At 41.2% G+C, this 13,693-nt stretch overlaps 1 protein-coding gene across 1 annotated transcript in view; it reads right to left on the reverse strand.

Annotated features, from left to right (window-relative positions):
- gpd2 (glycerol-3-phosphate dehydrogenase 2 (mitochondrial)) overlaps positions 1–13,693 on the reverse strand; it is a 35,805-nt gene that overhangs the window by 5,636 nt on the left and 16,476 nt on the right. The window contains exons 7-16 of the mRNA XM_020927069.2: positions 12,062–12,226; positions 10,420–10,564; positions 7,642–7,835; positions 7,433–7,567; positions 6,302–6,477; positions 5,395–5,526; positions 3,887–4,045; positions 3,695–3,807; positions 1,754–1,832; positions 188–286 (exon numbers count right to left, since the gene is read on the reverse strand). Of these exons, the coding sequence (XP_020782728.1) occupies positions 188–286; positions 1,754–1,832; positions 3,695–3,807; positions 3,887–4,045; positions 5,395–5,526; positions 6,302–6,477; positions 7,433–7,567; positions 7,642–7,835; positions 10,420–10,564; positions 12,062–12,226 (1,397 nt within the window). The remainder of the gene's footprint in view (positions 1–187; positions 287–1,753; positions 1,833–3,694; positions 3,808–3,886; positions 4,046–5,394; positions 5,527–6,301; positions 6,478–7,432; positions 7,568–7,641; positions 7,836–10,419; positions 10,565–12,061; positions 12,227–13,693) is intronic.

The following is a 13,693-nucleotide window of genomic DNA, read 5'->3' on the forward strand; positions in this document are numbered from 1 at the left end:
CCCAGACTGATAATGTGAGAATGTGCCCCCTTCAGAGAATCTGTGTCACCGAGTCAAACATAATGACTTATTAGAGAGACAGAGGACAGAGGTGTGGGTCAAACACTGCTAATGAGCTGCACAAGTGTGTACGTGTGTGTGTGTGTGTGTGTGTGTGTGTGTGTGTGCGTGTGTGTGTCCGCCGTACCTGCAGGAACTCATCAAACTCCACCTGTCCGTTCTTGTTCAGGTCCACCTCGTTGAGGATCTCGTGGAGGGCGTTCTCATCGATGTGGACGTTTATGCTCTGAGGGGGAGGGGGCAGGAGGACAGGGGACAAGCGGAGGACATGTCAGCGGCGTGCTAATGAGACTGTGAGTGTGAAGGGGTGTTTGGGTGTGAAGTCAAGGTGGGCGATGTCGACTATAATTGTAACGGGACCATAATGTAGGGTTGTCAAAAGTATGAAAAAATCAGATGGTAATCAATACTAAAACTGTATAGAACTTTGATATTCATTTGAGCAGGAACTGATACAAAAAATAAATAAAAATCAAATAACTAGATAAAATGTGACCTTTTAAGAACATTTACATCTTGAGTTTTGAACTAGAGTACAAATGGCGTAATAAACAGATGGAGTAATAAACAAATCCTATTATTTAGTATTAAAAATGACAATATTGTCTAAAGAAGAGCTTTTAAAATGATCTTTGTGGTATGAAAATTGCTATCTAGTCTATTCTTTGGTTTTGAAATTGAGTTTGAAATGTTTGGATTGTGACAGCACTCGATTCTTGTATTACTTTGTCAGTGCATAGTTCAGTCTTTTTTTAAATTCTGGATGTGTTTAAAATGTGAAATTTGAACAGAATCTAATTATTAAAACATAAATGGCAAATCGAATCGTAGTGCTTGTCAGAAAAATCGACAAGTCGGCCACCACACACTACAGGATTTTTCGGTCTTGAACGATTTTAAAACGACGACATGAGAAGAATCTTATGAGATTTAAAATCTTTGATTGCAAAGACTGCTGTGGGATCTGTCTATGGACCAGAGGATATAAAGCTGTGAGCGTGATCGCATCTGTCTACAGTAAAACCAGTCGCTTTGAGACTCTGAAGTATTCAAAAGATCAGAGCTCTGCACTTGTAGTTTAGATACAAGTCAAAACTGTGTTATTATCATTTGTTAAATGTAGTGCAAAACTTCACATATATGAATTTTTACAGCATAAATGATTGGAGTCCACAGGAAGTAGAGTCACTATCACTAATCTGCAGTTTCACCACAATCCGTGAACTGTGTGGATGTAAACAGACACATTTTTTACTTCTAAAGAACAACTCAAACAGGATTCACAGCGCGGTTTTGTGGACTGAGGGTCATTATTTGCAGAGGACAATTACTATGGATAATGTGAATGAGAAGCTGCACTTTAAGTTTACCACTTTAAGGTAAATTTAGGAATAAAATCTTCTCAATATTTTCACTATATCCTGAGTTTGTATGTCGCATCTCTGTGTTTGTCACTCCTCAGTCCTGACGTTCTGTTTTATTGGCTGTTCTCGTAGCGTTGCTGATGTTTGGTGGTTATGATCTGACAGAGCAGCTCCGAGTCGCACTGACATCACACACATCAGAAGCACATGAAGACAAAAAGTCAGGTCACAGGGAGAAGCAAATCTCAGCCAAAACCGAGCACATTCTCCAGTAGTGTGTGGCGTCCGTGAGTGTGTCTAAGCACACAGAGTCGGGTCAGTGGTCTCACCTGGAGCACACGCTGTACGTCCACGGTGGTGATGAAGCCTTTGCTCTCCTTGTCAAACTTGTGGAAGCGCTTCTTGTACCTGAGCAGGAAACAGGCTCGTTAACACCACACCTCTGATTACAGCGTCGTTAGAAGGGCTGCAAAAAATGGTTGTCATAGTAACGGCTTACGCAAAATCTATATTGTTCGAATTAGACCACTTTTCCAATCTCTCCATTTTGACACAGACTTAATTTTTCCCCAAGTTTATTTCATGTGTTTAGTTTATTTGTGTGTGTCTGTGTATGCGTTGTTTGACTTCAAATGTACTCTTTCATAACCTCAACTGAGATCTGTTTTGGGCATCACTTGGGTGTGTATGTACATTGTTGTTATCAAATTAAACTCAACTGATTATGTCAAATAAGTCATCAAATATTGCATCATTCTCAGACTTTGTGCATATGGTTTTGATGATTCTCTCATTTTGATTTCATGTGGTTGGATAATAAGTGTAATTTACTACAAAATGTCATTTTACACCAATCAAGAAGCAATTCGTGAAGAAAAACATGTTGAAAATTACAGGAAGTAGAGAGTTCTGTTTCAGAGAGTTCCATATTGATGACATGACGCTAGGGAGAATTCTGTCCAAAAGTTTAACAGGATTTACACAAAAGAAACACATGTTTTCTGGCACTTTAAACATGATTTCAACAAAATAAAGGTGATTTCTTATATTTCTAATGGTCAAATAATAATTTCTGTGCACATTAGGAGTTTTTTTTGCTAGGTAACAGTTATGATATTCCCTAGTGCAGACATGTCAGACTCAGGCTCGGGGGCCAAATTTGGACCACGCTATAATTATATTTGGCCTGTGAGATTATATCAAATCTGTATTAGAGCTGTCCACCGGTACAGATAGACTATAGAGACATGATTGATTTAAAATTTTGTTTTGTCATGGCCATACCGGCTTGTGAAAGCCTGATCTTTTCAGATCTCAGAAGCTCAGCAGGGTCGGGCCTGGGTAGTACTTGGATGGGAGACACTGGGAATTCAAGATGCCAGAATGGGGCGACAGTGGCAAAAACTGTCGGTGTGTCATTAAGCAAGACACTTCACCCACATTGCCTAGTATGAAAGTGGTGTGTGTGAGTGATGGTGGTAGTCGGAGGGGCCGATGGCGCAGATTGGCAGACTCACTTCCATCAGTCTGCCCCAGGGCAGCTGTGGCTATAGTAATATCTTACCACCACTGAGTGATGTGAATGAATAATAAACTGTAAAGCTCTTTGGGTATCTTGAAAGGCGCTATATAAATGCAATGATTAATTAATTAATTCAATGTCATGGCTGGTGCTCCCCTCCCTCCCCGTGTGTGTGTGTGTGTGTGTGTGTGTGTGTGTGTGTACATTCTACCTGTAGTAAATAAATTATCCTTTTTCATTTTTGTGAACCGGTCTCCAGTCCATTTTTTGGGTCCCTCCATTGTTGCGCCACATAACATTAAAGTTATTATTTTATATTCTGCTTGTTATGGATTCAGTGTTTAAACAAAACTATTATTAAACATTTATTTTAATTAGAAAAGGTTTAACATTACATATCTTGAAAGAAGTGAAAACAAGCAGATGTTGTTGACATTTTTCAATAAATATTTAGTTTGCCCCATGACTTAGTCCCAGTTTTTAATTTTGGCCTCTGTGAATTTGAGTTTGACTCCCGTGCTCTAGTGTAATGTCATAATTTCAAACCAGGAAGAATTTGAAGCCTGAAAAACTGGGTAAAACATTTACATTTTTTAAGTAAAATCTAAAATACAATGATCTTAACTGTGTGTTGGTGGAATGAGTGATCTAAGATGTCATAGGTACGTTCATCATTACACAAACCAGACAGACTTGGAGCTATACACTAGAATATTTGCATGTCTGTTTTTTTCCCCCCAAATATTACCTGATGACTTCCTGGTAGTCGAGGTTGATCTCCGTGGTCTTGGACAGTTGTTCATCACGAGCCCTGTAGCCCATCTCGTGATACAGGAACTTCTGCGCCGCCTCCAGCTCCGCCTGCACGTGAACAGAACATGAATAAAACTGCTCCCACACTGGTTCAGCTCCGGTCTGACCCAGCTTTAGTCCCTCTCACCTTGGTCCTCTCCTCGCTCCAGTTCAGCTCTTTGGCCATGATCTGAGCGATGCGCGGTAGAGCCTCGTCTGCAGCCTGCACGTTGAGGAAGCCCAGGCGAGTGCGGCGCGCGATCACGTCTATCACGGTGCACGCGTACTCTTTGATCGCATACGACACCTGACGCACAACAGCAACAACACAACAGTTATATATGTACAGAAGATTGTATTACAGGGTTCAGACAACTCAGCTGTGACTGCAGGGCCCAAACGGAGGTGATAGAGTAGCCAAAAATGTGACTAAAGTAAGGGTAACATTACTTCAAAATAATAATATAACCATAAGTACAAAGTAGTGGTTCATAACTTGTGAGATTATTTTGAAAACTACTTCTCCAGGAAGCAACAACAATAATGCACAAAATCTGGTATTTTCAAGGGACAGAGACAAAAATTTGGTATATGGACTAAATCATATGTGAAGGAGCAGTGCAAGAAATTAAAGTTATTTCAATATTGGATCAGAGCATGCCTAATTGTAAACATGTTCTTTGTTTTCAATCAGCTGATGGACCTGGAAGTGACATTAGACTTAACAAAGCTATAGGAAAAATTGTCTCTTGCTAAAATCAAGAATCTGAAAACAGGTCAAATCTGTAAGTTGTAACAGCCCTAATGGTTCTCTGAGTCTGCATGTAGGGAACAGTGGGCCTCATTCATGAATCTTTTCTTTAAAAATGTTTGTAACTTTGACTTTAAAAAGATGCTGAAAGAACTCTGCGCCAGATTCAGAAAGCGTTTTTAAGCAGCCAAATTCCGTCTTAAGTGACAGTTGCAGTGAATTCACCAACACCCAGCTACGACCACCTCCATGCTCATTTACATTTTATTTACATAGAAATTTAATAAGTATTTGGTTAGAAACGCCCTCTGAACTTCCAAATATGGCCAGTAAGGGTTTGGCTAAAGGTTAAAGTTAGGTTAAGTCATAAACTTATTGAAATAAGCGGCTGCTTTCTTAATAGCAAGAGAGGAAGGCTGGGGTAGGGGTGCATAAGAGTGCTCTGGTCATGGAGGGTCAAGGGGGTGATGGGGGTGTTGAGTCCAGCATGATGACCAGGCGCAGGGCTGTAACAGAGGCCCATATGGAGGCACTGGGGCTGGAACAGACTGAGGCTCACTGCAGCCTGGAGAAAAACTCCTCATAAATGTTAATGGCTCAGAGAGTCATATGTTTATAAGAAATAATTTAAGAAAATATATAACTTACAATCATGGAGGAATTAGAATTTTTTGTTGCATTATCAGAGTAATAATATTCTAAAACAGTAGAATTTTTTTTTCTTACATATCTGCTGACTGTTCGTAGGATTTGTTCTTCCAGAAGAACATTTTCAGTTCAGAAAAAGTTTTTTGACTGCCAAAAATGTACAAAAGAACAATTTAAGTACAAATTTGTTCATAAGAACATTTCATGATTGAGGCCTATTGAGTTGTTTAAACTGGATCACAGAGCAGATGCATTACCTCACTCTCGATGTAGGGGAACTCAGACACCAAGCGTTGGCCCACGATAGGCCACCGCTGTCCGGTCACGTGTGCCATCTTAGCCACATCAAACGCCCGGGAGCCATATGTGGAGGCCAGGTGCTGTGCCACCTGCACACAAAACACACAGGTCAGTAGAGAGTTTGTTCAGGTGACACAAGTGTGTGTGTCAGCTCTGTCGTCACAGATCACAATGGTCCAGGTCACAACAATAGTCCTGTGTTCTGTTTTTGTGCCCAGTCATTGTAAGCATTGTATGAACCAACACAGTGTTTAAAACAGACTAGTGCACAAAGGAAGTTTCTGGAGAGGGTCCCCCACTTGCTTGTCTTCATGGAGATTTTATTGATTTGTCTAGAATGTTCCACAGTGTAGCATTAAACTTTAAATTAAATCTATGTTGCATTTATTCAGTTACAGGTGTGTTTATTTCTCAAAAATGCCTTTAAAACCTGCATTTACTCTGAGTGGTCTCTCCTCTCCACAGATCAAACCTGTAACTTGGTCTTGTGTAACTAGTGCTGTATCATCTTTCTGTTGAATGCTCATGTACATTTTTGTAATTATTTTGTAATGAAGCTAAACTCTGCCAGTATTTGCTGTGACATATGTCTGTTTCAGCACCAGTGTCAGGCTAAAAACACACTATATCATAACACACTGATTAGAACACTACAGACTCTGCACTAAGAGCGGCGTTTTGCCATCATGGTAAAGCTGACAACAACTAGCATCCTAACAGCAGTCTCACTTCTACTACAAGAGCTGCTGCTTATATCATTTATGGCAGCAGAGCAGATTATGGCAGAATCTCCACTTGGTGACATTTTCAGTACATCTTTATGATGTATGGTCTTGCTCTCTGATTCCCAGCCCCAGTTCAGACCTCCACTTCCAGTCCGTAGTCCTGCACCAGTCTGATGTAGAGTGTGGGGGTCCAGCCTCTGCCCCCCTCCAGCATCAGCCCCACAGTTCTGCAGGGCTCGGCCTTCAGCTGGTGCGCCTCCACCGCTGCGTCCAGGGTCTCCTCCGCCATGGAGCGGTATGTGGTCCACTTCCCTCCTGTAACATGGACAACAGCACGGTCACTGGGATGTGAAGGGAACGTCAGGGAATGTCAGGACGAAATGTGGATGGATTTTAAAATCATCATGGTACTTTTAAGCAACAATTTAGAATTTCCAGGGTAGAGATTTCATAAAATACTAGGGGTGTAATGGTACATGCATTCATGCTGAAACATTTTGGTACGGATGGTCAGTTCAGTGAAGGGAAGTGCACAAGTGAGCTTGTAAAATTTGTGTGGGGTTACATTTCGACCATTACATGTGCAGCTCCACTCTTAAATATTTACGAGGGCTGCACTTACTGCAGACAATGTGGACAAGTTGGTTTTTCTGGCCAAAAATATGAAGATTGAGTAAAAGTTCATGCTGGAACTGTTAGTGCTGCACTTTACTTTTTGAAAAGTTTTGTTTAATGTTTACAAGGAATTTATTTTTATAATATTTTGTATATTTGTTGCTTATTTGAGGATATTTTATTTAACTTATTAGTATTACCAAGCAGCACTTTGCATTTATTTTCAGTTTCAATGTTTCAATGTTAAAACTAATTGTTGGTTTAAGAAAAACACTAATAAATAAAAAGCAAATGGTTTTCCATTTTGTTTTCATACTATACCAAAAAATTTACGGACACAAAAATACTGAATCTTCACAAAAAGTACAATTTGTGATCAAGAGTCTAATATATCTGTCATTGTATCTGTAGATACAATGGAAATTTATTGTGAGTTATTGTGTTTGTTATTCTATTTGAATAAATGTATGTTTCATATTTGATATTGTTGTTGTGATATTCTCTGGTTACATTATGTTCCACTTCTGCCTCCAGTTCCTCCAGTGTGATATTTCGAATGAATCTGAACACACACTTTTAAATGGTCTATACACTTCGTGACACTAGATGTATTTCAAGGGTGGTGATTTCTCCTGTATTAGCTGGACTGAGTTACCTGCGATGGTGACCAGCCCGCTGTTGCTCACACTGACCACATGGTTGCGGCAGATGGACTGGGTGTCTTTGGAGTTGGGGTCGGTGACCAGGGGCCGGATGCCGCTCCAGGCTGCCAGCACGTCTCCTCTGCGCACTGCAACAGGCACACACACACATGCATTTAGACACAACACACACGTCCCGTCCGCACACTAACAGCCGGCGTACCTTCCACGTCAGGGCTGAGGTAGTTGCGTATCTCTGTCAGGATGAAGTTGATGTCCTCCTCTCCGGGGATGGGGTGGGCGGTCACGTCGGTGGGGGTGTCTGTGGTCCCCGCGATGGTCATCTTCTCCCAAGGCAAGAAGAAGATGACACGGCCGTCGCTGGTGGCCGGATCCAGCAGACCCATGTTGTCTGGACTGTGGGGACATACAGTAAAATGAGTCTATACTCTTTGTTATAATATCCTGAAATACAAAAATACACAAACTAAATACAGATTTTCTTTTGGAGATGATTCCTCTGTCTGGTTTATATAGCACTTTTCTACCTTCAAGCAACTCAAAGCGCTTTACATGAAGGGACCACTCAGTCTTTCCCACATCAGTGTTCACAGACACTGGGGACAAATTGGTTTAAGTGTCTTACTCAAATGAAATGGAAATGGAATTTCCTACGCCAACCTGTGGGTCAGTGGATCTGATCATTCTACTAGATTCAAGATTTTATTGTCATGTTCTAATATTGATGTTTATGTCGAAAGCAGGATTCAAACCACCAACTTTCGGATCAGGGATGATCACCCTATCAGTGGAGCTACTGCAACCCTAAATTATAAAATGATTAAGTACGTAAGCAAGTGATGCCACCAGGCCTCACGCTCCCCTTTAGTCCTTCAAATGCCACCTCTCCTCCTCCCTCACTCTCCCCTTTTGTCCCCTAGACTCTTCCCCCTCACTTACCCCTTTAGTCCTCCATACCTTGCCCGTCCTCCCCCCTCATTCTCCCCTTTAGTCCTCCATACCTTGCCTGTCCTCCCTCTCACTCTTCCCTTTAGTCCTCCAGACCCAGCCCTCTCCTCATCCCTCACTCTCCCCTTTAGTCCTCTTGAAATGTGGCTGTGGGCCGAGTTTAGGTGTTGAGTCTCTCTTTAAATATGGAAGCCTCGTGAGATAACGTCTGACCGCGCACGAGGGCAGTGACCTGGAGGTGTGAGGCTGAACTTCAGGGAGATTTCACAACCACAGCACAGCCTTTTAATGTCGTCAGTCGAATCTATTTCAGTCCATGAAATGTGAACTTTCTCTCGGTATTTGTCCCATACCATTAATCTGATGCTATTTCTGTTCAGATACAAATGTTTACTATGATCTGAAGACTGACACTTTGGACCACTTTATAATTTTAAAGTTGAACATTTGTGCATCATCAGTTTAGATATAAAAACAGTGACTCTCCAATAAAGTTAAGTTCTATGGTGGAATGTTCAGCAATGTTGTATCATGTTTACATGACGTTTACATTATGTTTTTGATTCCGAATGAAGTATTTTGAATTAAATAGTTTTGAATTAAATTATTCTCCTCCAAGTTTACATGGAAAAAATAATTACGAATTAAGGTTTATCGGGCATCTGTTTCGGATGCCTCCTGGACGCCTCCCTCGGGAGGTGTTCTGGGCATGTCCCACTGGGAGGAGGCCACGGGGAAAACCCAGGACACGCTGGAGGGACTATGTCTCTCGGCTGGCCTGGGAACGTCTCGGGATCCCCCTGGAAGAGCTGGAGGTGTGTGTGTGGAGAGGGAAGTCTGGGAGGCCCTTCTCAAACTGTTGCCCCCGCGACCCGACCTTGGATAAGCGGAAGAAAATGGATGGATGGATGGGTTTACATGGAAAATACATAAAATCCACTACGCACTGGTCTTGCTCGCCCCTGTCCAAAACCAGCACATGGAGGACGGAGCCTCTGGACCTATCTCAAGACACCAACACATGAAGAACAACACAAGACCAAGGACTGTTACCTGAACTCAGAGCTTCTGCTCCAGGTTGATGTGCGGTGAGTTGTGTATAGTTAAAGTTATAGGCCACATGCTGTTGTTTTATGAGTTCATGATGATAATCATGATGATGAGGACAACTCGCAGTGTTCCTTTTTTCACCATCTTGCAGTGCGTCATCGTGTCAGAAAGACAACTCAATGAGCATGCACTAAATAACCAGAATGATTTTTAAGAGGAATAAACGTTTACATGATCGAAGAATAAATTAATTTGGCTTAAAATCCTAATAAATCACTCACTTAATTCAAAATTATGTTTAGTTCCAAATAATCATTAGGAATAAAGGGTTTACATAGTGTTTTAAAAGTGGAATACATTTTTATTCCAAATTAAATTATTAAAGCTTTCATGTAAATGGGGCAAATGTCTAAGATAGTTTGATCTATGCTTGATAACATGGATTATGGAACATTTTCAGGGGCCTGTGATCAATACAGGTGTACAGTCGTGGTCGTCTTTAGGTGTCTGATTTTCAGCAAAAAGGTGAAAGTGACTAACTGAAAAACTGTGACTGTGAGAGGGACTTGTTTAACAGCACAAATCAGCTCACATGTTCCAGCTAAATCAGTTCTTTGTGGTCACATTGTGTTAAAATTACACCTACTTTAAAGTCTAACAAAGTTTCAGACAGAGCAGTGCCTTCAATTAGCATCAGGCCCCAGGGAATGTTGATGACATCAGCTGCACAGTATCAATAAGCTCTAAGTATATGTCATATATTTTGCCTATGATGTAACTTTGAACTTCAGCAAAACTGTCAAACTAGAAAAAACAATGGAGTTTATTTTCTCAAATCTTTGAATAATCATGTTAACTATGTTTCAGTGAAAAGAGTAGTCTAACCTGTCACATGAACATTAAATATGAAAACTTTAAGACATTTTCAGGCTTTTTAAACTTCTTTAGAGGCAGTATCAGACTCGAGGGAGGGGCCTTGTACCTGTAGTATCCCGGGATGACGATGTGCACCCCCGCGCTGGGCTGGCAGATGTTGGCGGTCTCCTGGTTGTCCATCTTCCTCAGAGAGTCTGTGAAGGGCCCGGTGGCGTTGATCACACACTTGGCCCTCACGTCAAACTCCTCTCCTGGAGGGGTCAAGCAGAGGTCAGGTAAAGTTCAGGCAGAGGTCATGAGGTCAAGACAAACGAATTACAAAAAAAGACACAAAAATATTCCAAATTTCATCCCGTACCATCTTGTGTTTGCTCCAAGCAACATACTTTTAGTGACAGAGGATTTGGCTGTAGACTTCTTCATTAAAAACACCCAAGTAAATTAATTGGAGATTCCTAACCATTATTTATTCAGCCAATGTAGCACATTATAGAAATCAATACATAAAAGTGCACTATGTAACTTTTCTAGTGGAGAGAGCATAACCATGGAAGCATTATAAGATCTGGAAATCCAGGGTCCATCCATATGAAATTAGTCATTTTCAAGGAATCTCCCCTATGAGCCATCTCATTTGGCTGAAAAAATCTCAAAAAATTTCTAAAATTGCCAAATGAAAGAATTTAAGACTTTAGCTCAGTTTCTTCAGTTGTTCCTGATTTATGGGCCATTGACATTTTGGGGCCATGCTCACTTTTTTGGAAACCTTAATTTATAAGGGTGCTTGAGGGCCCCCAAAGTCTCAAATTTGGTTGCCACTCAATTTATTTAATTTTTTTTCAGTTTTTCAGCTGTTGAACCTGAATATTTGAGAGAATGACCATTTCTGACAACAAACTCACACTTTTCTGAGCTTTCATGCGGAGGGTGTAGAGCCCCAAATATGGTAAAAAAATTTGACCTATCTGGCCTCTTATTTGGAGCCTCGGTTCCCCATGTGGGCACAGTTAGATGCTGATAAATTTTTTTACCAGATAAACTTTGGCATATTCTGATTAGTTTAAAATAATAAAAACATCTAATATTAACTTCCTTCATTTCAAAAGGAATTTTTGAAAATGAGCTCTCATGGGTCATTTTTGTTGGAGCTTAGGGACTTTTCCACCTGCAGAAAGGTTCAATTATCTTTAATAGACTTAAACACTCAGTGCTTGTTATAAGGAAGACAATTGGAGATTATTTCTGGCTACACTGCTTGTGATGGCATTGGTAGCACAGTAAAACGCTTGGCTGTGTTAAAAATGTGTTAAAATTGTAATTTGTGTCAAACTTTTGAAGAGAATTCTCGTGTGATGCCATTAATATGGAACTCTCTAAAATACAACTCTCTAGTCTCTTTCTTAATTTGTGTAAAACTATCATTTATATCTACAACAGGATATCCCACCAAATTAAGTCAAAATTGGAGAATCATCAAAACCTGTCACACGTATCATAGAAAACACGCAGTAGCCTCATGATTTGTTTGGTTTGACCTCGTGGTGAGTACTCTGACAGATAAAGGCAGTATTTATTTACTTTGTGTGATAGCAGGTCACCCAGGGGAACTCATATTCTGATAGTGGAATTGATTGTCCCAAGAGGTAGAGCAAACGATTGAGTGAACAAAGAAATTGATTAACCACAGCTCATCCATAATTATCTAGTGCAGTGTAGTGTATGGGAGTGTTGGGAAGAATAGTACTGACCCGTGAGCACGTCCCTGCAGCGCGCCCCACACACTTTCTCCTCTCCAGTTCCAGGGTCGGTGCGCTTCAGCAGGGACACCACCTCTGTGTAGTTGGCCATGGCGGCTCCGTGACGCGCTGCCGTCAGAGCGATGGCCAGGTTCATGCGGGCGTCATTGTGTTGTCCTGAAAACATAGAATAAACACAGGAGATTAGACAGGTGTTCAACAACAACGATTCAAAGCTTCTATCCATAATTAAGACCGGCCATGTTGCATTCTCACTTATCACCTATGTCTACGTTGCAGTTTGACAGTGGGCCAGTTTTGGAAAGCACAGGTGAGCCTGAACAAGGCAGGGGAAGGGAGGAAGCCAGGTGAAGGGAGGGATTAGGTGAGGGGAGAGGGGATAGTTTTCACGTCTGACATCTCCTGGTAGATGGTTTCTATACACACACACACACACACACATTCTTACATTCCTATTTTCTGCTGCTACTATTTAAGAACTGTGTAGAATCCCTCAGTCATCCAGGTGGAATCTATTGCAAAAGAAGAAATTCAATTTGTCAACTGGACAAAAGTTTATTGAATTTATTATCAAATACGTTTCACAGCTCATCCAAGCTGCTTCTTCAGTTCTGTTCAGAACTATTCAAAATTGAAGAAGCAGCTTGGATGAGCTGCAAAACGTATTCAACCAAAATAAACTTGTGTCCAGTTGACAAATTGAATTTCTTCTTTTGCCACCATTAAAGAACATTCTCAGTTCATATGGTCTCCTGATTCTCTGACTGGACTCAACTGTCCATCCTGGCTGCTCCAATCAGCATTACTCTTATTAAGTTAATAAAAAGACCAATAAAAAGACCAGTTCACACTGCAAGACCACTTAGTAATATTTAAGAAAGTACTATGATTTAATGTTGAAATCACATTCTGTTGTCTAAGAGTATCTTGTAGTGTCATCTTCGTATCAGAATCGGTATCAAGTATAAAGTCTTTTGAGTTTTGAAATGTTAGTATTGAGACTCCACTATTTTCTTCCACAATAAGGTAAGTACTTGTTCACAACAGCTGTGGGTTCACTGTGTGTCCGGGGTGAGAGCTGAGAATCAGACACTTGGTGTTAGCTGCTGCTCGGAGGCACAGCTCTGTGTCTTGGTTCTCTGTGTTCCCTCAGAGAAGGTCAGTTTTCCAAATGCCACAGCCCTTGCTCCAGACTGGAGATTAGCACAAAGCCTCGGAGCCCGGAGCCCGGTGGAGGGAGCAGACACAGCCGAGACCAGCACATGCTCTCTATGTCCAGACAGAGAGCAAGTTTTATACTTTTCTGAGCTCTAAGCAAACGAGTTAGGTAACAGTTATTTATCATTTAAAATAACTATAGCACAACTCTGAAAATATTATGGGGGGTTTTGAGTCCACATTGTCCAGTAAAATCGTACAATTTCAGCCGCTTGTATCTGCAACCTTGTCCTTTCAGTCATTACCCAGAGCTCATGACCATAGGTGAGGGGAGGAACGAAGACTGACCAGTAAATCAAGAGCTTTGCCTTTCAGTTCAGCTCCTTATTCATCACAACGGTCCAATACAGCGACCGCATCACTGCAGACGCTGCACTGATCCACCTGTCAATCTCACACTCCATC

The sequence above is a fragment of the Boleophthalmus pectinirostris genome, unplaced genomic scaffold, assembly GCF_026225935.1.
Source record: "Boleophthalmus pectinirostris isolate CB_2022bp ecotype Guang Dong unplaced genomic scaffold, ASM2622593v1 HiC_scaffold_11, whole genome shotgun sequence".
Classification (NCBI taxonomy): Eukaryota; Metazoa; Chordata; class Actinopteri; order Gobiiformes; family Gobiidae; genus Boleophthalmus; species Boleophthalmus pectinirostris.